This window comes from Mastigoproctus giganteus, chromosome 8 (genome assembly GCF_048544385.1).
Source record: "Mastigoproctus giganteus isolate SK-2022 chromosome 8, ASM4854438v1, whole genome shotgun sequence".
NCBI lineage: Eukaryota > Metazoa > Arthropoda > Arachnida > Uropygi > Thelyphonidae > Mastigoproctus > Mastigoproctus giganteus.
This window is the reverse complement of record NC_143582.1, coordinates 142,800,215-142,825,121: the sequence shown is the minus strand read 5'-3', so window position 1 is coordinate 142,825,121 and position 24,907 is coordinate 142,800,215. Positions and strand designations below refer to the sequence as shown.

Genomic DNA, 24,907 nt, shown 5'->3' with positions numbered 1-24,907 from the left:
ATGTAACGAAAATGCGAGACGAAAAATGAAATTTTTGACAAATAGTTGTATTGTTGCAATCATACTTACTGCAGGAATTCTGAGAGACACCAGCCAATTAACATTGGTTTAAGAAGAGCAGTGTCTGTTAATAATCATCATCTGTGTTCTTCCACTCAACCAACTATAGTTTTATCCATGGTAGCAACTTGCTGCTAATGCCATACTGTTCCCATTTGAACAGCAGTCTTTCATGTGGAACAATGGTAAAAGTTTTACTGGAGTCTATGAAGTAGAAATTGTTATTACTTGTATCCAGTTCCTTTGTTATAGTATCAGAGTAGTTAATCAGATTTGTCGGGCAGGTTTTCCTATTAACAAATTTATGCTGTGAATTCCATATAAATGCGTTTCTGTTTTAACAACTGATTGTATTATTTTCCCTGTAACCGAGGTCAAGGTTAGAGGTCTCCAATTATTCACTTCGTACTTTGATGCGCTTTTGTGAATGGGGGGGGGGGGGCATTTGAACATCTCCAATACATAGGGATCGCTTCCGAATCCAAAGATGTTCTCATTATGTCAAATGTTTGCTTATCGCGGTTCATGCATGTGCAGTGGAAGTGATTAAGTAACATCTTCATTTGTTCTTGAGCTCGGGCACATTGCATATCTCGTTGCCGCTGTTGCTTTGTACAATTGTTGGTGTCGTCGTGCATTGAAAGAAACTATGTACTATAACCCATACTCATACCAATCTGAGTGTTTTAAAATAAAGCATTAACCGTTTTCTAATTCTTGATTGCAATATTTTTTGAATGGCTTATATGGATTTCCAGAAACATTATGACAGCTTCATGTTTATTTATGACTTTTGTGAAAATAGTGAACAGTCAAATTGAAGTATTTGATACTGACGGATTTTAATGTTTACTTTCTGTCGGATACCATCTTTTTATGTACACATTTCAGCTTTGCATCAATAAACAACTCTGAACAGCTGCATTCTTGTTTCACCCGTTATTGTTACCAATAAATTATTGTAATCAATTAAGCTGTATCCCGAAGTGAACAAAATGAGCGGAGACCGCTACATTCCAATCCCCAAAATCTTCGCTAGTGAATGTAGATGCAAAATATTTAGTCACTTCGTTAGCATAGCAATCTGAACAGGATTGTCAATAGTTATGCTATTTATATGCACTGGGAATATGTTTCATCCCAATCGCCCACAGCAGTGTTCCATATCCTAACACCTTGCTTTCCACGCTGCTGCATGTTCCAATAGAAGCAGTGCAAGAATCATTTTCACCTCTGCTAGTGGCTCTAGTTAATTTATTAGTCTGTGTATCTCCCCCCAAGCTAGTAGTGTTTTGACCCACCTAACACTGCCTCTATAGCATCGGCAAATATCCTTGCACCCCTTCTATTTAAGTGTATACCATCCCTGTAAAAACAGTCTCCTGTTAACAAGCTGAGAAAAATTCTATCCCGTGAGCTTTGCACAGTTTCTACATGTACTCCCTCCTGTTGGGTCCGGGCAATATCGTAGACACTTTAAAATTTAATCTTAACTCGTGACTTTTACCCAAGTTTTCCTTGTACTAGTTAAGTAAGTCTTCAGATCTTCTATTCTTGATATCAATAGGGCCAACGTGTAAAATAATATAACCTTTCATGCCTTTAAAATATGATATCTGCTTTAAAACGTCATAATCCGCCTATCTTTTTGCATAATATATTTCCCGTTTTCCGGACAATAGAGTAACCAACAATAACTACCTCCTGCAGAACTGAACATTCTTCCTTGGGAATTGCGGCTGTTTTACTAATGCATAAGTGCAAGCTCTGGCATTGAATCGAGCAGCTGAGAGCTTGATGGGCCAATTTTAGTTCTTTCGAGGGGATCCGCCCTATTCTTCAAGTCCTTATAAATGCCCGTTAGAACACTGAATTCATGCCGAATTTAATCATACGCTTTGCACGGAACACAGGCTAAGACATTCACCCTTGAATGCATCATGTCCCGCTTAAGATATCTGTAAACATCGCACAAGTAGCACATTTCGTAAGGCCGTGATTCGTAGGAGAACCCCTTCAGTTCCTCCCAGAGTCGCATCACTCTGGGAGGAACTGAAGGGGTTATAGCATATATACAACAAGTCTATGTATAAGTCTAACGGTATAGCATATATACAACATATATATGCTGTATATATGCTATACCGTTACGTTTGTAGAGCTTGAAATCAGTTATTCCCTCCTAGAAATAGAATTCCTTAACAGATTAGAATCTACCAGCTTTAATTGTGGTAACAACTGTTACCACAATTAAAGCCCTACCAATCCTCTACCATACACTCCAGCTAAATTAAATAAGCTATCGAACGTGACTAGGTCTATTAAACTATTTATTGAACACCATTTAATACATAAATTAGGTCAAAAACATGGCAAAATCTCCAAAATATTTATCCGTTTCCAAGAGCTCAAACCTTTTCGCCTTTACAATCCATAGCCTTGAATCCAATTCATTTTGTATTCACTATATATAAATTCCGTATCTTCTTTATTCGAGTGGAATCAGTTTCTGGTACCCACTCGTCATGCTGTGAAAATTACGGTCCCACGAGGCTGAATTGATGACTTTCATCATCTACTGCAGCATGTCTCTCTCTCTCAGGATAACTCAGAATTTTTTTCAGCTGGTGCAGCATAAGCCTCAGGCTTCCTTGCACTGTATGGCTAGTAATAATAATGTCGTGCATGTGCAGAATTATAGACACGTTCAATATGTATATTTATCTCTAATTGCTCCTTTATTCAACAAATATCTGTCAGGCTTTCATCTTGCTTTTAAAAGCATAATCTTTAAATTTCTTTCAATCTTATACATATTACAGTCTCTAAAACTGTTTAGTCAAACTGGATCATTTCGAATAAATCTGAATGGCCCTTCTTATGAGAAACGTCTCAATTGATCCATTACACTAAATCCAGTTAAGAAAAGATGAGTTTTGCGAACTTCCCAGTATCTTCTAGAATGCTGAAGTCTCATGGTATTCTTACACAAATATAGAAAAGAATTGAGTCAAAACAGTATTCAGCTGCTGAAGGCAGTCCAGCCTTTAAGTTTTGGCAGAGGTTAGAGACAGAGTCGGCAACGAAGGAGATTCAATATTTAGGGAGTGGGAACATATATAAAGAAAAATTGTTGTTTACAGATAATACAGAACATGAAAGACCATGCTTCTCAATAATCTTAAATAAATACAGAATCAAGAGAAACAACTTATTTTCTGAGATATAGTAAGCATCAAATTTGTAGAGTAATTATTTCAGTTGAAAGAATTAATTTAGTCAATGAAAGTGCAACTCTATTTTTTTGTTATCGACAAATTAATTATATTTTGTTCTGAACACTGATAAATATTGATGTATTTTATATTATTTATAACATAAACATACTCACCAATAGACTTGTGCTCAATGAAAGTCAATATAGGTATATTCCATATAGGCCCTTTCAAAAACTCGATGAGAGAATCCAAAACCCAGTTCAGCGTGCGCTCTTCTGCCATGATCAGAAACAGTGACGGTAGAGCAAAGCAAATTTCCTAATTTTATGTTACGGTGTTCGTAATTCGAACCAGCAAGTATGTTAAAGGATCTTACTGTACACAAAACTTACAGCAAGCGTTTCTAGGGAAACGATAATAATGATTTGCTTATATAACCTACTGACATCGATATACAGATGCGATTTTTGCTGAACAGTATTATACATCACAAAATCTTTGATGTTACATAGCTTTTTATTGGGTGAAAGTAATTATGAAATATGCAGTTTTTTAAAAAAAAATAATGATCAATAATTTTCTTATTTTTTTTATGTAGATAGATTAAATATTCTTTCAGAAACTTAGTCCTTATGAGGGCGCTGCAAGAGTATTCAGTGTAATGGCAGCATATATGACTGCTTTTATCAAATCTTTCAGTCTCGTAAATATTGTGTTATCGTGGATGCGTTAAGTTAATTATTTTATAATATATCACAAAAATAGGACATTTAACTATTATAGGGATAGGAAGTGCAAAATGCCCACAGTTGTTTCAGTGCACATATTTTTCCGTTTTATTTTTTGTCCTGGAGTTGTAACACATTCAATCCATGCTAAAGTTAGTTAGTTCTAAACCAACTTGCTAAGTTTAAGAAATTTTATTTGGTGTAAGTAATATTTCATATGATAGTTTTATGAAATAGATCATTTCCCCATTTACAAAAATTTGTAGATAATATTTACTGTGCCATGCATGGCCGCAAAAGTGTTTTCATCTTTTACAATTTAACAGTGTTTAAACTATATGAAAAAGGAGATAACCTGGAAATTCATAAATTAAACGAAGCTTCAAAATCGGCACCGGTTTGAGATTTCGCATTTTTGTTTGGGGTGAAATAACATGAAACTACATTTCTTCCAGTAATGGTACACCAGTGTGCACATTAGTGCTGCTGGCAACCTCCTGATCCTGTTTGTCTGCGGGCCTTGCAGTTTGACACCACTGCCATAATCATCCGATTTACGCACTTTTTATGTAACGAACGAAAATTTGACACTTGGTTCAATTTACGAAATTTTGTTCAACTTTAGCAAGACATGAACTTTTAAAAGTTACGAATGCAAGTGAAATAATTCTAATCTATGTATTTAGGCACACCCAGGGTCCTGAGCTGAATATCATCATTCTTCTCTTTCTTGGTGATTCCTTTTTACTTCCAACTCTCTCTCTCTCGGGATAGGGAATTTTTGCAGGGTAACTATGGAATTTTTTTTGTTTTGACTGGTACAGCATAAGCCTGAGGCTTCCTTGAACCATATGGCAAATAATAATTTAGTGTATATACTCTTATGGCGGAAATAGGGAGCAGCCGGGGGGGATGTGGGGGTTCACAAAGAGCACCAAAAGTGTGTGGAATTGAAGATTATAAGAGCTATTGCGCTGAAATTGATAAAAGCACATTATGGAGGTATCACACTGATTATTATTGTTAAATAATTATAAGGAGTTACATTCCTAAATCAACTTGTTACTCGCTATCGTTTTTGTGCTCACCTCACTTCAAAGTCTTTCCTTACATTGGAAGAATTTACAAAGAAATTTCCATCCTAGGAAATTTCTTCAACTGCTGGTATACCCAGTGAACTACTATAAAATTAAGGGAACAATGCTTTTCATCATGACCAGTCCAATGGGAATGTGATGGATGTGGTGATGGTCTGGAAAGGGACTGAAATCCTAATGAAGAGGAGAGGGGCTTTCTATCCAATAAAGAACTACTGCTTACTCACATAAGATAGTCCCCTGCAGTCTAGCTATGCATGACCAAATCAGCTGTTCCTATTATCTGAAATGGGGTTGCAAGTTCAGCATGTGGGTTCATTATGTTGACTCCTTTAGTCAGTGAGTTAACTGAAATAACTTGAGGCCAAGAGTTTGTGAAATTCAAAGCTTTTTTTGCTGGCATGGCAAAAGCTTGTGACCATACATGAATTTAAAGATAAAATGTAGAACTTTTGTCAATTAGAAAATAAATATTATATTATAATATGCTAGTTGTGAAGGCATTCACAATATGAGATGTAATGAAACAATGCCACTGTAATGAAATAATGCCACAGTATCAGTTAATTTACTGCATATAGACATGATGCATTTCCATTAACTTACATATCTGTTAATTTTCTTGCAGTCTGAGGCTTTTGCCCTGAATTTTTATTACATATTAAACTACTAAACACCATTTAGCATCTCTCATATTGCTGACTTGATTTCACAACTGGGTTATCAGCTGTTATACCATCAGAGTACCTAAACCCACCAAAAGGCCAAATTGCCCTAAAATAGTGGTATCTGCCAAGAATAACAATAGTTTTTGGTACTGAGGAAGTGTTACTTATTTGGAGTATAATGAAATAGGCAACTAACTACGGAGTCATCACAATATGAGATGTAATAAAACAATGTCGCTATAATAACTGGTTAATTTACTGCATATAGATATGATCCATTTACACTAACTTATATGTCTGTATAATATACTATTATATATTATACTGCTATTAACAAAAAAAATATAAAAATTAAAAAAAAAAGTGAAAACTAACACTTCCCATATCACCTGTATCCCCCCCCCCCCCAGAGTTTGCCTAGTTCTTCCTTGAATTTATTCAAACTACTAACTTCTACAACACCAGATGGAAGTTTTTTCCAACAATGAACTCACTGGATGAAGATAAATTTACAAAATAAAATCAAAATAAAACTGCATAAATCAGCACACAAAACTATGAAAAAGTTTCATTTTGTTGACCAATGTTATTAGATAGGATGAACAGGTAAATGGGTAGCATTTTTTTATGATACTATATAAGTGCTTCATTGCATCATTTACTACTATTAATAATCTGTATGAAGTAGGACTTGCTACATTAGAATTTCCCATCATTCTAATTTGGTGGGGAGTGTACCTAGTATATTAAGAATAGTGTGTACTGTATTTTGTAACAACAAAATCAGGGATTCCAGACTCCCAGTAGCAGACTGCATGCTGCTCAGCACCTAGTTTTGTGTAATATCTTGGATATAAAAAAAAAAAAAAATAAATAATACAGCATTGTTTTTTGCATTTAGTTGAGACACTGTGGATTTTATGAAATTAAATTGTAAAATATCTACAAGAAGTAATTGCGGAACTTTGTAAAAGGTGCTGGCAGTAATCCTGTATGTTAAATGGTAGGTTTGTTTTATTTTAATTCTTCTCAAAAAAGGTGTTACTGTTGCTGCTCTCTTCTTATTGTTGTTCATTCTTTAATACAACCTTATAGCTGCCACTTCAGTTTCACTCAGCTGTGGTAGCACATAAACTAATTTTACTTTGTATTCAATAAAAACATTGTGACTGATAATGTATTTTTTTGTCTAGTATCTTATTTACTATGGAGTTAAGTCAGAGCTATGTCTCTGCAAGTCTGGTTCCTTTGTGACAGTCTTATGATTTGTCAGACAAGATCTTCCTTAGCAAACATTAATAAAAGCATTTTACTCCAAAATGGAGCCTTAAAGAATTTATGGTTATACTTCTCCAGTGTAAAATTTATGCAAATTGATGGGCTTTTACCATACTTGGAGAATACAGAAATTTTCTTTTTTTTTTTTGAAACTGCACAAAATTCACAACTTAAGGTATTCCTTGAGTGGCATGGTGCACAGGTAAAGTGTGTTGTTTGGAAATAATGAAGCACTCAAAACCTACATTGGTATTGCTGAATTGGAAATATGTACATAATGGAATCAAATGTTTTTTGCTATTTGCTTTGGTCACAAGAACTTCTTGTGACCAAAGCACAAATGAGATACAGAACAAAAACTTGTACTTGTGACTGAAGTGATCTTTTGTGATTGTGATATTGCATACAGTTGTCACTGAAGAAGTGGTAAGAAAATACCATGAAACATTTGACCCCATTATGTACATATTTCCAATTTGGAAATGAACATATTAATATACCAACTTAGGTTTTGAGGGCTTTATTATCCATATACAGTAAGTCCCAGAGTTACGTAACTTCAGACTCACGTAAATTTTTTCACTCAATTTTTTTAGGATTGTAAAATTTAAAACAGTAAAAAAAAAAGTAAAAAAAAAATAAGCAATTTATAACGACGAACACGACACGCACAAATGAGATACGGAGTAGCAAGCTTAAAAAATAGGAATGAAGAGAAGATTCTGAAAATTTATGCTTTGTTTTTTTTTTATGACTGAAGATTTCAATGAAGGGGAGACACACTTCACCACAATAACCTAAAAATCCACAGAATTCCAGCTATCGGTATTATCGCAAATGCAGTAGGATCGAGTTTACTACCTGTTTTCTGTTAGTGCAATTCAATAATGAATTGCACTAACATAATGTGCTTTAGTAAAATGTGAGCTCGTGTGAGGTGATAATAGTGTGTTTCCTCCTTAACCCTAAGTTCTTTATAGAAAATTTCATTTTGACCATTATCATTTTGCCGACTAAGAGAATAAGTGACAGCGGTACTAGTAAATGTACCAAGGAAAAGAAAGCGATTGATTTGGATCAGAAAATTAAAATAATAAGGATGCATGAAAATGGTCAAACATTAACAAGTATCATGTGGAATTTAGATTTGTCAGTGTCAACAGTGAACACAATAAGAAAGGACAAAGAAAGAATACGAGAAGCGGGGAAAGGATCGGCACCAATGAAGCAAACTATAATAACCAAGGCTATGAAATACATATCAGTTTTTACAGTACAATAACATACGTTTTTCCTTCCTTTTATGTTTCCTTTTCTGATGTGCCGCTCCGGCTACTTCACCGCTGTCCCCAGATAAAGTTTTTAATTGAAAATATAACTATTTTTCTTCATTCTTCTGAGGATATTATGTGGTTTTTGTAATTTTGGCATAGCAGGGATATAGTAGCAATATTTATTTGTCATTCCAAAGTTACATAAAATTGTGGTGCAGGCCGAAAACTAAAACATTAGTTACAAATTAACTATTGTTTTGAAAATTAATCTTACATTTTCCCCAGCCTGAAATTGGCTAATTACAACTGCAGTTGGAGGGGACTTTAGAAATTCCTCCAGTTGTTGATGGAAAATTAATTCCACACCTTGCAATGGTATATCATACTGATTAAGCTGCTACAGAGAACAGATTTTGATCACCAAGCAACCAACCTTTGTTCCCACTAAAGACTGAGGGGAGGGGTCAATGAATGTATGCTGAACTGAATAAACAGTCAAACATTGCAAAGAAGTTAAAACTTTCATTTGAATACACAGTTACTGTGGCCTAATTTACTGAATGTACAATGAAGTACATTCAGTAACAAACTATCTGGCAGTAAGTTTCTCTTGGTAACATATTAGAATTTAACCCTTAACTGTGCCAGCATTTTTTTAAAGATCACTTGTGCACTTGGAAAAAGTTACCTGACTTATAACGATAAAAAAACAGCAAGAAATAATTCAGAATTGTTTACTTTTTTTGATACCACCTTTATTTTTAATCTATTATGAACACACTGAAAAGTCTATTTTTTATACTAAAAACATTTTAAATTATTTTTTTAAATAACACCCTCTAATGTGCAAAAATCTTTGAGCCTAAGACTATTGATTGTTGGAATGAGCTTCCAGGCTGGTGTTGTGGAAGTGGTTAGTTTAAATAAATTTAAAGGAGGATTAGACAACTTATTAAGAAGTGATGGGCAATTTTTTTTGGTTTTTTAACTGATGCTATACAAGATTGTTTGTGTCATTTTGCCACTTAATACCAATACTACATGGCAATTGTGAAACTCACTTGTAATACATACAGAGACTGCATCTGAATAAACACATGGAGCTTCTTTAAATGTCCAAAGATGGACAACATGCTTAATGGGATCTGCAAAAAGGTGCCTATGTGAGAAAGACATCAGATATGTGCCACAAAACTTTGTAACATGGCAACTCAGGGAATCTGTTTGAATTCTGTAAGATGAGAGAGTAAAATGAATTAATTTAAATTTTCATCATTATAAATGATACTAGAACTACAGAACGTAAATTCAAATTACAAGAGAAGAGGTGTAGACTGGATTGCAGAAAGTTTTATTTTTGTCAGTTGTTCACCAAGTTGTTAATTGCTGAAATAAGATATCTCTAAGAGTAGTTGAGGCTGATAGCTTAGAGAAATTCAAAAGGTAAGCTGGATCAGTACCTAGTACATGAGGAGAGAAATGCAGGCAGTTATTTTATTTTCAGGCTGGTGCACCTAAATCTTGGGGCTTCCCTATACCATATTGCTAATACTCCCCTATTATTGTGAATAACAGTGAGGAAAATGTTAATCGGAAAAACCTGCATGCTTCAACACTGTGCCAATTGGATATGACAATAAGCCTGAGAGTATAACAGTTGGAAGGGCTACCATAAAACTTAATGCCAGTGCACTCAATAATTGGATATGAGAGATGCTGCTAATTTTAAATTTGTTTTTTCATTATGTTCATATAATTCTCAAGATCTTAATCTGATACTGCATTTTTCTTGTTTGCAAAAAACAGATGATTTTTCTGGAATTTTTAATGGAGAAATCAAAGAATACTCTTGTTGAACGTATTGGAGTTTCAGCTTGGTGGGGAGACGAAGTAGATGAAGAGCCTGATATTACTGAAATTGTGCAGGCCCTAAAGGCCTTGCATACCTGCCTCTGGGTTTTACATGTAGTGGATTCACCATCTAGTGATGCTATGTGATTTAAAAAAAAAAAAAAAAAAAATTGCAACTTGGGCAGAATTATGACTAATAGTAAAAATGGTTCTCTAAGTTGAACAAGCCTTGATGGTCAAAAATTTAGGCCCTAGTCTTCAGTGGGAGTAATGGTCTTATTGTAATCAAAAATTTTTATTTAATAAGATTCCTTTTGTTCTTTACACATCTATAAATTTACAAAATGTAACATATGCATGTTGGAATAATAGTGGAAAACTAGGGAGTTTTCTGCATATATATTGCTTACATAGTGCTTAATTTATTGATTAAGAACTACTTTGTCATACATAAAGTAGCCTAAAAACTTACTGTATATTTGTTAGCCACAACTTTGACTTATAAATTAAAAGTGAGCTATACATATTTGTAAGCATAACAATTTAAACAACTTTTTTCCTATTATAATAGGTATTGCAAAGAAAAATCACAACATGTAAATAAAAAAGTGAACTCAAAGCTATTTCTAAACAAATATGACATTAAACAAAAAGATCAACTCCCTGAATAAGCTGAATGGTTCCTTAAAGAAATGTTCTCATGTTCAATCTAAGGATGGTACTTTGAAAACAAAGTGTGAAGATATTTATGGAGCTAGTCTTATTTTCCATACAGTGTGTTATGAAAAATCACCATTATGCAGTGAGTACATAATTGAAAAAGAAACATTCAATGTGAGACGATGGATAGTTCTCTCCACTTTCTTTTGTACTCTTGCATTTTATTATGAGCTGTATAATAGGGTACGTTGGATATTTAAAATGTTCTTTATTAATAGATATATATATATATACACAGTTTTTAATTATTATAATTAAATTATTTAAATTATTATTTATACACTTAATTTGCTATTTAGTTTGAAAATTTGAACATTACAATGAGGAGCTTTCAGTGAATAACAAGAAATTAATGAGCTTATTTTATTAGCCAGTAGCCAAGATGACAATTTTGTTCAGAGCAGGTCTGTATTTCTGTTCCTATTTCTGTTAGTTCACAAATGGACATGAAGCTGTAATATGAAATATCCTTAAAAATCACTTATTTGTATGGATTGGAGTGCACATATACCCACCACACATGTGCAGTTTTGTCAAATAGGAGGAAAAAGAAATCACAGACTATTGTAAGATGTGGGGCTCAGGTTACATTGATGGTCTACCCAAACTGCTGGAGAAAGTAGCAGTCTCTGCATGGAGCTCAAGGGAATGGTCACTGGCCTTTAATCATTTAGGCTAGAATTAAAAACAGGGTTCCTTGAAGATCAGTACTGGGACTGTTGTGTCAGATTTTCTTAAATAAATATTGACAAGGAATAAAGGGAGTGATGTCAATTTGCAGACAGTATAGTATCAAGAAGAGGACAATGGTTAATGACAGTGCCAAGGAGCACTCCTTCATAATGACGTAGATAGTCTTCAGGGATGGTCAGAGATGTGGCAGCTATGTTTTAATGATGCAGTTCGGCAATAACTTCAAAATAACGTGTGCATCAGGAGGAAATTAGTTCAGGAGGAGAGAGATTGACGGTTATGATGCAGGCAGATATGACATGCAGAATGTCATATCTGCCTGCACCGATACAGGCATCGGTGCAGGCAACAAGGTGGGACCATAGTGTGTTACTGATGATTTTTATGGGAAGGGATAGGAAGATCATAATCCCATTGCATAAGGCAGTGGTGAGACTACACTTGGACTACCATGTCCAGGTATGGATACATATTCCAAGTATTTTTTAGATGGGACCACATTTAAAAATGTTTAAAGATTGGCACCCTTTTTCAATTTCTGTTGAATATTCTGACAAAAATTAATATTTTGTCAGATGTCCAAGAGAATATATAAACCATATAATATATATGTTATTAGCATTAGTAGAGGCATATGATGCAAGAAAGCAAGCTCATACAGCATCAGCCAAAAAAAAAAAAAAAAAAAAAAAAATTCCCATTTCATACAACCACTCCTTTAAAAGTTTGTCCAATTCTCCTTTGAATTTATTTAAGCTATCAACTTCCACGACAGATGGAAGTTTCTTCCAGCAATCAACCACCTGCTGGCTAAAGGCAAATTTCTGAACATCTATTCTACAACTATCCTTTCTCAATTTGAATTTATGTCCCCTCAGGTTGGTAATCTGGGAAAGAGGAAGAATCCCATCAGCATTGAGTCTGCTTAACCCATTAAAGGCCTTATACACCTCAATCAGATGATCTTGCGGGTGCCTAGTCTCCAGATGCTACAATTTGCAGAATTTAAGCCTTTCTTGGTAAGAGCACCCCCTTCATTTCCCTCACCAATCTTGTTGCCTTCTCTGTACTCTTTCTAGCAACTATATCCTTCCTAAAATGAGGCCTCCAAGACCTGTACACAGTACTCAAGGTGTAGCTGACCATTGCCTTATGCAAAAGAATAATTACCCCCTTTTCCCTACTAGCAAAATTCCTGTATATTATTGACAAGACCCCATGACCTGTTCAGGTAGCTTGTGTACATTGCTCAGAAAACTTCATATCTTGACTGCACAATTACCCCCAGATCTTTTTCATTCTCTACCACACTCAGTGTAGTACCACACAGTTAGTATGTTTCTCTAGGTTACTTCTACCCATATGCAGTACTTTTCATTTGCCAATGTTAAATTTAAGTTGCAACTTCTCAGCCTATCTGTCCAAATTTTTTAGATCTTGTTGCAGTAGCATACTGTCTTTAACAACCCTGCAAACTTGGACATTAAGCCTGATATACCTTCATCATTATCATTGATAAATATACAAAACAATGGACCCAACACTGAACCCTGGTGGACTGCACTAATAAAATTAGCCCATGAAGAGCAGTGTCCATTAATTGTCACTCCCTGTCTTCTCCCACTCAACTGCCCTTTTATCCATTGTAGCAACTTGCCCTTAATGCCATACTGCTTCAATTTGTACAGTAGTCTTCCTTGTGCAACAGTATCGAAAGCTTTCCTGAAATCCAAGTATATGATATCAAAATTATTTTTTCCATCCAGTTCTCTTGTAACCACATCATAGTATCCAATCAAATTGGTCAGATGAGACTTCCCCTTAAAAAACCCATGCTGTGTCTGAATTATTACTGCAGTCTTGTCTAGATGATATTGCAATGCTGTGTTATATATTTTGTATAACACATGTTATATATAACATAGGGGTTACATAACATATATAACATCTGGATATAGAGCACAGGTAGTTTCTTTTCAACATTTCTTGTAGAAGTATTATTGTGAAGAAACACCTTGAATGTATGGGCTGATCAGCTTGGAAACTACATACCTTAGAGTGGACTTAATTGAGCTGTATAAGTCTCAGAGAGGAAGAGTAAATTGAATGAAGATTTTAGTTATAAAGGATACTAGTATAGTATTTGGGGAGATAAATTAATATTAAGTGGAAGAAATGTAATCTGAATTGCAGGAAGTATTTTTTTAGCCAATGAGTTATAAATCACTGGATTAAGTTACCTCCATAGGTAGTTGCAATTCCTCAGCTATCTCTGGAGATAACTGATTTCATTGACTTCGAGAAAAATTCACAGATCAGCTAAATCAACACCTCTGTGGTGATTGGAATACGAATAAGATAATTCCAAATGGGAGGCCTTCAGGGAATTAATCTTGGAAGCTACTAGGCTTTTCAGATTTAGGCCTAAATGGATGTCAGATGAACTAATGAGGATTGTGGCAGAGAAGAAAAATGCACGAGATGCATATAAATTAGCAGGTGACACAGAAGCCTATGGGAGATATAAGCTAGTCTGTAATCAACTCACAAAGGAGGTTAGGCAAAAGAAGGCTGATTACAAGAAATCCTTGATAAAGGATGCAAAAAAAAAAAAAAGAACAAAGACTTCTTTACTTATGCAAACTCATTTAAGCTAAAATAGCATAAATAGATTCAAGGCAGAACTAGATAGACATTTGGAGGGAGTGGATGGGTGAAATGAGAAGGATGTTTTTTTTTTTTTTTTTGGCTGATGCTATATAAGCTTGCTTACTTGCATCATGTGCCTTTACTAATGGTAATTCTAGAAGGAAGGTGATGAATCAGATTGGTCTACTTGGTGTTGGTGGTTCTATTATTGACAAACCAAATAAATATTTTGCATCTACATTCACACAAGGAATTGTGTAAGGAAGGGGAGGACAGAAGTTTACTAAACTCTAAAAGGGAGCTAAATGATTTTGTAATAATGGAGAGCAAAGTGGAGGAGAAATTGAAGTTAAACATAAAAAAGGCATCTGGGGCAGATGGAATCTATCCAGTTATATTGAAGGAGGCAGCGAGGGAAGTAAGCAAACCCTTAGCCATAATTATGAGAGCATCCATAGATTCAGGGGAGGTCTCCATGAACTGGAGATGTGCAAATGTATCCCCAATTCACAAAGGGAGATGGAAATAATTATAGACCTATTAATTGAACTTCTGTTCTGAGGAAAATAATAATCACTGGTTAAAGAAGTAATGCAGGATCACCTAGACAAAAGTGCAGTTTGTTGTTTGGTTTTTAGGAGCATTAGCAACTAAGGCCACATTGCTCCGGGGATGTGCAGTGGTCATTCCCTGACCTTTTCGCATTCTCCGTATTTGGTGGTCTCGGGCTTGAATCCCGGTCTAATCATGAAGCGTGTGCTACGCACTGCTGCTCCTGCCCACCTGGCTATGGAGGCGCCTACAAGACTGCAGTAATAGTTCAGATGCAGCATGGGTTTGTTAAGGGGAAGTCTTGTCTGACAAGTTTGATTAGATACTACTACGTGGTCACAAAGGAACTGGATGCAAAAATAATTTTGATATCATATACTTGGATTTCAGGAAAGCTTTTGATACTGTTGCACATGGAAGACTGCTGTACAAACTGGAGTGGTATTATTATTATTAATAGCCATATGGTGCAAGGAAGCCTGAGGCTTATGTTGCACTAGGAAAAAAAAAAAAAGTTCCCAAGTTACCCTGAGAGAGAGAGAGACAAAAGTAGAAGGGAATCACCAAGAAAGAGAAGAATGATGATATCCAGCTCGGGACCCTGGGTGTGCCAAGTCCATACTCACCAGATGTGAGCTAAAGGGATGGTTGAGTGGGAGATGGCAGAGTGGTAATAAATGGACACTGCTCTACATGGACTAATGTTATTAGTGGAGTTCCCCAGGGTTGGGTGCTGGGCCCATTTTTGTTTTGTGTATTTATCAGTGAAGGTATATCTGGCTTAATGTACAAATTTTCAGATGATACAAAGGTTGGCAGGGTTGTTAATCATAGTAAAGACAGAATCTAGAAAAGTTAAGTAGATGGACTGAGAAGTGGCAAATGAAGTTTTAATATTGACAAATGTAAAGTACTGCATATGGGTAGAAGTAACCCAAGAGAAACATACAACTGTGTGGTACTGCACTCAAGGAGGTTGAGAATGAAAGACCTGGGGGTTATTGGTCAGTCAGATATGAAGTTCTCTGAGCAGTGCAGACACGCTGCCAGAACAGGTCATGGAGTTTTGTAAAATATATATTGGAGATTTTGCTAGCATAGACAAGGAGGTGATTATACCTTTGTTTATGCAGGAAATGGTGAGGCTACACCTTGAGTACTGCATTTAGATCTGGAGGTCTCATTTTAGGAAGGATGTAGAGTTGCTAGAACAAGTACAGAGAAGGGCAACAAGATTGGTGAGAGGAACAAACTTCTCTTACCAGGAGAGGCTTAAATTCTGTAAGTTGCAGCATCTAGAGACTAAGCACCTGTGGGGTGATCCGATTGAGGTGTATAAGGCTTTGAATGGTTTGCACAGGCTGAGTGCTGATGGTATACTTCCGCTTGCTCAGATTAATAACCTGAGGGAGGGCAGAGATTCAAATTGAGGAAAGACAGTTATAGAATAGTTGTGCTGAAGTTTGCCTTTAGCCAGTGGGTAGTTGATTGCTGGAAGACTTCCATCTGTTGTTGTGGAAGTTGATAGCTTAAATAAATTTAAGGCTGAACTATACAAACATTTGGAGTGACTGGATGGGTGAAATGGGAAGGTTTTTTTTTCATTATTATTTTTTATTTATTTATTTTTGGCTGATGCTCTATAAGCTTGCTTTCTTGCATCATATGCCCAAACTGAAATTAATATTTTATCCAATGTTCAAGAAAATGTATATTGGCTTTATAATATCTAAACAGAGCTCACAACATTTTTAAAATTTTTTTGCATTGTATTATTGTTAGTCATATGGTACAAAGAATCCCAGGCTGTTTGTTTTTTTGGAGCATTAGCAACTAAGGCCATATTGCTCCGGGATATGCGGTGGTCATTCCCTGACCTTTCCGCATCTGGTGGTGATGGGCTCGAACCCCGGTCTAATCAGGAAGCATGTAATGCGCACTACTGCTCCTTCCCACCTGGCTACGGAGGCGCCCTAGAATCCCAGGAGACAGTGAAGTTTAACTGTATGGACTGAGTACACAAAGAGCACAGCTTTGTTGAATCGTGAAGCCCCCTACATGCCAAGATTGGGGGATTGATTTGATTTTAAATTGTTAATCATCATTTCATTAGTTTTGCTCAATATAATCAGATACAGGTTACTTTTGTTTACGATATGAAATTTTTTAAATCAATGAAATATTTTTCTCATTTAAGAGGAGTGATATTTTCCTGAATGATTTCAGCTCCTTCAGTTTTTTAAAATTTTTTTTTTTATGAAAACCCCAAACGAGAGATATTAGAACCTATAGTACTTAGTACTGTGCATGGGTTGAAGGTTGAGAAGATGAAAGGAGATTTGTTGACGTTAGACTTGAACTTCTGTAGATTGTAATTTTCAGAAAAATACGTATCAAGGAATGTTGTTCCAGAGAATGGAAGCTGAATGAATAAAAGGGAAGAAAAAAAAAAGTTGTTGGTTCTGTGAGTTTGAATTTGGATAGTAAAAGAGTGTTGACTGGTTGCGTCATGCGTTCGGACTGCTTTGGAAGAGAGAGAGAGGGAATTATAGAAGCTAATTCAGAAGAACATTTGCTCGTGGCAATATCTATAGAAAAGGCATGCAGAAGAAACAGAACATCTATGAGACCGAGTGGAGAGATGAGTCATTAATTAGCCTGACTGCACTCTTTTGTTATGTTATGTTATTTGGTTTTTAGGAGCATTAGCAACTAAGGCCATATTGCTCCGGGGATATGCGGTGGTCATTCCCTGATCTTTCCGCCTCCTCCGTATTTGGTGGTCACGGGCTCGAACCCCGGTCTAATCAAGAAGCGTGTGCTACGCACTGCTGCTCCTGCCCACCTGGCTAGGGAGGCGCCCTGTACTCTTTTGAATGGAATCTAGAAGCTTGAGAAGTTTTGGGGACCACCCCAGTTGTGGGAACAATATTCTATGGTACGGCAGATTTGTGATTTGTACAGAGTAAACAGCTGTGTGGAAGAAAAGTAATGCTGAGAGCAAAAGAGAAAACTCAGTTTTTTAGATGCAGAGGAAGCAATATTTGTAATGTGCTTATGCCAAGACAGATTAGAAGTCAGGGTTATTCCCAATAGAGATATGATCTTGCCCAGAAATTGGAGTGACATCGAAGATAAGCATAGGGGCAGAAGAATCCTTTCTGCGAAATATAAGATAGGACTGAGTTTTAGAAGGATTGAAATAAACTAAGTTGTCTTTGCCCCACTGGAGAATTATCTGGAGATTGGCTTTTAAGGAATTTGTAGTGGATATTAGAGAAGTTGAAGCTGTTTGTGCAGGGGAAGGTGGAATGCAATGTGCTATCATCAGTAAAATTATGAATAGGATTTCTGGTCAATGGGAGAAGGTCATTAATTTACAAGACAAAAAGACTGGGAGAAAGAACTGAACCTTGGGGAACACAGTATTAGGGAAGAAGTTAGAAGACAGAGAGCCATTTACCATCACCTGTAGTGAGTGGTCAGAAAGAAAATTGGATACCCAATTACAAAAGACAGTTTGCAAACTACAAGATGGAAGCTTGTTTAGAAGACCTTTATGCCAACAATCAAAAGCCTTTGAAATGTCAAGAGCAACTGTGAGTTTCACCAAATTTTTGTGAAGGTGCAAGCAGAGGCTTTAGTTGTCACAGACTGACTGGACTTTGCCGAAATTAGATCCACTTCACTTAAGTGTTGCCTGAATATCAGTTCCATCAGCATTTTAGACTCCAGGTAGCAAGCACAGCTTGGCATATGAGAGAATGTATGCAACAGCCTCAAGGACCATTGCCATCATTAATCCTTTGCCCCTGGAATGTGACAGCCTTTTCCCAATTTTACCTAAATAACCAATATTTCATGGTATCATGCGGTAATTACTGTTTGTTTGTTATTTGGTTTTTAGGAGCATTAGCAACTAAGGCCATATTGCTCCGTGAATATGCGGTGGTCATTCCCTGACCTTTCCGCAACCTCCGTATTTGGTGGTGACAGGCTCGAACCCCAGTCTAATCAAGAAGTGTGTGCTATGCACTGCTGCTCCTTCCCACCTGGCTACGGAGGTGCCACTGTAATTACTGCCTTCAACTCTCATTTCATATGAAGTCATTTTTCATTAGCCTTTTCTTTTAACTGCATTTACAGATTTTTGTTGGTTTCAAATTTAAGTAAATTATCAGGCCAAAATAATGTTAACTTTTTTTTTTTATGACAAAATGTCTTTAACACTCTTTTCTTGTTGACATGGGGGCATTTCATATTGAAAAAAATGCATTTTGCAAAATAGTTTAATAAATCTCTTGCTGATCATATCATTTGAGAAGAAAGACCATCTTTTTATATTATGACCTTTTGCTGCACTCTTTCCACACTACTGGCTGAGAAACATCCCCAGACCACTGCACTGGTGGGGAACTTCTAGGATCTTTTTATAATGTGATAAAATGTTAAGTTGTTTTGATTACAAATGATATATCTTTCATAGAGGATAAATTGGGTTTTAAAGAGTTCATGAATTTGAGAAGTAAATGCAGTCAGATAGGCACTTCCGTGCCTTCTATTTAAATTAGTCTCTGCCTTGCCATTTGTGCACTGTTCAAGTTTTGATCTATACTCAAAGTCTGGATCTTTAATTTACAAATGATGTTGTCTGAACACCGTCTGGAAGTCTTTCTATCTATCTGTATTTGAATTTTAGTTGGTGGCCTAGTTCATTTTTATTATTAGTATTGATCTTATCTGCTTATAAGGATCAATTCAGTAAAGAATAACCTTCATTTGAATTTAGAAATGTTTCATATCCTTTTTTATTTAAAATTTCAGAGCTTATTGTGAATGATGAAATTTTCTCCATAGTTTGGAGAGGAACTTCCAAGAAAAATCAATGCTGATTGTACTTTTCATGTATCTATTGAGTTGTGTTTGCCCTGAGTTTTTTTTCCTAAAAATTTCATGGTACACAACATTACACTGTTTTTTCCATTCAGTCTGAGATGTCCCCTTGTGAATTCTCTAAGAATATTAAGCTATATTGCATGCAGCAACAAGCAGCTTCTATAAAATCCCATTACAAAGTTTGTCTACAATTTTCCTTCAATTGCTTTCCTTCCTTTCCTCCCCAAAACTCTTTAGGGGATGTATCTTAATTTGTTTTTATGCCCAGTGTTGGGATTAATTAAGTTATATAATATTAATGGAATATTGGTTATTTATCTAATAAGAGTATTATGATAATTCATTAAATATATTGTCATGTAAATTGTTTGTAGATAACATTTCATGTTTCTTGATCTTTGTTTTAAGTGGTACGTACATTTTTCTTTTGATTATTGTGTCTAAAAAAAATAAAAAGTTAAATTATTTTATTTTTTGCAGGATGTAAATCTTCTTGGGATTATTTTCACCCTTTTATGCCTCATACTTATAATGAAATTACATCTTAAAGTAAAGCAAGGTATAGTTCCTGTTATCCATATATAATACATTCGTTTTTTTGTATGCAACTTGAATTACATTTATGTTAGACTCATTTCTCCTCCCTTAAAAAAAAAAAAAAAAAAAACTGTTGGAACATGCTAAAGCCTAAATATACTGTATGATCAAAAGCATTCTGACACTTCTGCAAATATTTCATACTGTTTCAAAATTTTCTTACACAGGTGTAGCAGCAGTATGTTAGAAGCCAGTCAGTATGAGTTATGGATTGAAACAGCCTTGCAACATGGGCTGATGGTTGGATGCCACATCAGTTAGTAACTTTTATGTGTACGTAACTTAAAACTTGGCATAGTTTTCCAAAATTTACTGTGGCAGATACTGTTCAAAGATGGAAGACCATGGTGATACTTGAATGAGTGGGGGGGGGGAGAAGGGTCTGGCCAGCCTGACAAACTCACAGAATGTGTTTGATAAACCATAAAGATGGTAATTCATGTCATATGTGGAAAATATTAGTGAGCAGACACAAAAGGCTGCAGGAACAATCCATCAGTATCCATCCATATCATCCATCATTGTCAGCTGTCTGTAGGAAGATGCATAGCCTTGGGTTCAGTAATAGGGCAGCTGTAAATAAGCCCAATATCATGGTCACCAATGCAAAATTGCATTTGATGTGGCGTCATTATTGCTGACATTCATGGAATCTATAATAGTATCAGAAGGTGCTGCTGATAAATCTCACTACTCAAGAGTTTTTTGTTTTGATGGATGTATTTGGGTGTGGAAGTTGCCTGGGGAATGCTTCCTGCCAGACTGTATCATCTCAACATCATGAAGTTTAACAGAGCAGTCTGATGGGGTGGGAATGTTTCAGCTGGTTTGGTGTCGGTCTGTTGATGGTGATGCCCAAAATCATACAGTCCATGATGAACTGAGACAGTACTACGAAAACAGGTCTTCTCAGTATTAGCATGACCCTTCATATATCATACAAGACTGGTTAGCTGTGGACAGCTTGTTTGTTTGTTATTTGGTTTTTAGGAGCATTAGCAACTAAGGCCATATTGCTCCGGGATATGCGGTGGTCATTCCCTGACCTTTCTGCATCTTCCATATTTGGTGGTGACGGGCTCGAACCCCGGTCTAATCAAGAAGAGTGTGCTACACATTGCTGCTCCTTCCCACGTGGCTATGGAGGCGCCGATGACTGCTGTGGACAGCAATATGAAAAAGTTGGACCAGTTAGCTCAGAATGCAGGTTTTAACTTCATTTTAAATCTGTGCAACAAATTGGAGCACCAAATTAGGTCACTATTAACCAAAAATATTAGGTCACTATAACCATTTTAACCAAAACTACCTTCTTCCAAGCTGGTGCTAGCAGGTTTGAAGAAGACAGTAGGAGGAGCAGAGATGAATTAGACTTACACAAGTTGGTAGTAAGTACACAGGTTGGTTGAAGCTGTCATATGGATCAGAGGTGGCCCGTACTATATAATAGGTTTTTGAATTATTATTTATTTTTTTTTTTTTCAACTACTTGTGTGTATTAAAATACTTTTGGTCATATAATGCATACACTAAAACACTGCATATATGATATAAATTAAGAATCAGATATTCATTGTTAAGAAAATTATATCCATTTTGAAGAAGTGAGATTTAGAACATTGTATGCAATGGAAATTTAAGAATTAGGAGAAGAAACTACTTGCTCCACATGTATCAAATACAGGCAGTTCTCACTTTATAGTAGGCGCCTCCGTAGCCAGGTGGGAAGGAGCAGCAGTGCGTAGCACATGCTTCTTGATTAGACCGGGGTTCGAGCCAGTTGCCACCAAATACGGAGGATGCGGAAAGGTCAGGGAATGACCACTGCATATCCCGGAGCAATGTGGCCTTAGTTGCTAATGCTCCTAAAAATCAAATAACAGCAACATCTCACTTTGAGTTTTTTTTTCAAGTATCAACAAAATCGAAAATATGAACATTAATTGCAAAAAGTGAATGTTAAACATTCATAAATACCGCATTTCAACCCACTTGCATAGCTATACAATACAGCATACCCCGCTTTACGATATTAATCCATTACCATTGTATCAAGAGAATATCATAATGTGAACCCAATAACACATTGTTATTCATTTCACGACCTCGGAAGTTCAAATTTGCTATATAACTCCCTAAAAGGTCCCTTTTATAGTGTAAATTGTATTAGTTACCAATTCAAATCATTAAACACACTACACTTTCATCATTATCATACACTATGCTTCCACTTTATTAGGTACACCCACCTAGTAGCATGTTGAGCCTCCTTTAGCCTTCAAAACAGACTGAATTCGTCTAGGCATGGATTGAATAAGATGCTGAAAACGTTGTGCAGGAATGGAGTACCATGCAGACATGATTGTGTCAGTTCCTTGAGATACAGAGGTGTAGGCCTGCAGCAAACAGCCCTTTCCAGCTCATCCCAAAGATGTTCAATAGGACTGAGCAGGCCACCGCAGCAAAGAAAAATCATTGTCATGTTCCTGGAACCATGCCATAGTAATTCGGGCTTTGTGCACCGACGCATTATCCTGCTGGAAGTAACCATCGACTGAAGATAAACTGTTAACATGAACAGATGCACTTGATCAGCAACGATGTGGCATTCAGACATGAATCTATGGGTATCAGTGGACTCAACGTGTGCCAAGAAAACATTTCCCACACCATAGCACTGCCTCCCACAATCTTGCACAGTAGTCGTCAGACATGATGGGTCCATGGATTCACTTTGTTTTTGCCAAATTCTGAGCCTTCCATCAACACTATGCACAAGGAACTTTGACTCGTCAGACCAAGCAACTGTTTTCCAATCCTCTATAGTCCAGTGCTGGTGTTGCTGTGCCCACAGGAGGCATACTATTTGTTCTTCATTGATAACAAAAGGTACGTGATGTGGCCATCAATTGTTGTAGCCATTCGCAAAAAAGTGCGACTAGTGGTCCATTGCGATATTTTGTTCTGCGCACCAAGTATTCTGATGTGATATGCTACATTGTGGCCCATCTGTTTACTTGCACAATTCTAGCCATCCTCCTCTGACCTCTCTCATCAACAAGCAATTTTCTTCCACAGGAGTGCCGTTGAGAGGATGTTTTCTGTTCGCTGAACTATTCTCGATACACCTTTGACACTGTGGTGTGTGCCATTTCAGAGATGCTTTTTTCAGCACGTCTTGCACCTACTACCATGCCACGTTCGAAGTCTGTTAGATCACTCCTTTCCCCCATTCTTGCTACGGTTTGTATGCTTAACTTACTAGAAAGGTTGTTCTGTTGCATTTATATCCACAACTGTGGTCATGTGACTTGCAATGTTGTGGGACAAACCATGTGTGCACAGCAGGGGTGTACCTAATAAAGTGACGGCACAGTGCATGTTATAAGAACCAATTTTGAACAGCTTTGTGATATTTTTCTAAAGCACATTTCTGGAAGTCACTGCCATAAAACAATTTGCACTTTCCAGTTTATTGGGCTTTTCTGTTATTGCAAGCAATTATTAACGGGTGGTAAACTCCATGTTATTGCATTTGCGAAAATACCGATAGCTGGAATTTTGTGGGTTTTTATGTTATTATGGTGAAATGTGTTTACCCTTTACTGAAATCTTCAATCGTATAAAAAACCATAAATAAATTTTCAGAATCTTCTCTTCATTCCTTTTTTTTAAAACCTTCGTAAACTTGTTACTCTGCACAAATCGTGTTAATTGCAATTTGTGTGTTTCGTTAAAAAATGCGTATGCATGTTATTGAAATTTATAAAGAAAATAGAAGATTATCTTGAAAAAAAGATGCCTCTTGAAGCATTTCTCAAGAAGAAGACTCCTTGTGCAACAAACCAACGAGTGCCAAGCCAATAATGAGTGATCAACGAGTGCATTTAGTCAATGATGATGAAGAATAAACATTCTTTAACATTTGTAAGTCAAATAATTTCTCTATTATAATTTTCTTGATTTTACAGGCTACATTTTCATTTCTTTGGATAAATCAATCATTGATTAAACAAACTATTAGCTAACTAATTTCATTGTTGATAATGTAACCCCAATTTTTAACACTGTCTATGGGAAATAAATTCCCGCTTTACGAGCGTGCGCAAGGAATGAATTAACTCAAAGTCGAGAACTACTTGTACATGCTTATAGCTGGAGATAAACAAATAAAAAGACAATGAGGTACTTTAGTCATGTTTATCCTATCAACTGATGTTCTGTAACTCTTCCAGTATCTTTATCTACAATTAAGAAGAAAAAATGTGATATTGTTATACATGCAGGTACTAAAAAATGTTAAGCATAGAAAATCTTAAGTCTTAGCAGGTTGAGAGAGAAAAAGTCACGAGTTGGACTTAATCTGAAAGTCTGGAATTTTACCATGACATGATAGGAAGAAGTTTGTCCTGAGCCTTATCAATTAACTCTATTCTGAAGAGACTAAGCTTCATGGGGTAATTTTTTTCTCAGAATGGCCCATACTTGTTAATAGAAGCAACTGCTTTTCTAAGAATGGGATACATAAATAGAAGGGATGCAAGAATATTTGATGTTTGGTTGTTTTAGAAGATTATTAGCTTGGGGGAGGGGTTACATTAATAACAGTCAAAAGCTGAGGTAGAT

General features: G+C 36.1%; 2 protein-coding genes across 3 annotated transcripts in view; one reads left to right on the top strand and one right to left on the bottom strand.

The window, feature by feature from the left end:
* Window positions 1–3,560, bottom strand: part of LOC150081873 (cilia- and flagella-associated protein 36-like) — a 61,721-nt gene extending 58,161 nt beyond the window's left edge. Inside the window, exon 1 of the mRNA XM_090380352.1 lies at window positions 3,452–3,560. Coding sequence (XP_090236478.1) covers window positions 3,452–3,560 — 109 coding nt within the window. The remainder of the gene's footprint in view (window positions 1–3,451) is intronic.
* A 404-nt stretch (window positions 3,561–3,964) lies between these two features.
* The window catches only part of PIG-H (Phosphatidylinositol glycan anchor biosynthesis class H), a 33,595-nt gene continuing 12,652 nt past the window's right edge, over window positions 3,965–24,907 (top strand). Inside the window, exons 1-3 of one of the 2 annotated variants that reach the window (XM_090379781.1) lie at window positions 3,965–4,158; window positions 10,746–11,077; window positions 20,165–20,243. In XM_090379781.1, coding sequence (XP_090235907.1) covers window positions 10,811–11,077; window positions 20,165–20,243 — 346 coding nt within the window. In that variant the 5' untranslated portion in view covers window positions 3,965–4,158; window positions 10,746–10,810. Of the gene's footprint in view, window positions 4,208–10,745; window positions 11,078–20,164; window positions 20,244–24,907 lie in introns of both variants that reach the window. The other variant, XM_090379780.1, reaches the window with a different exon arrangement.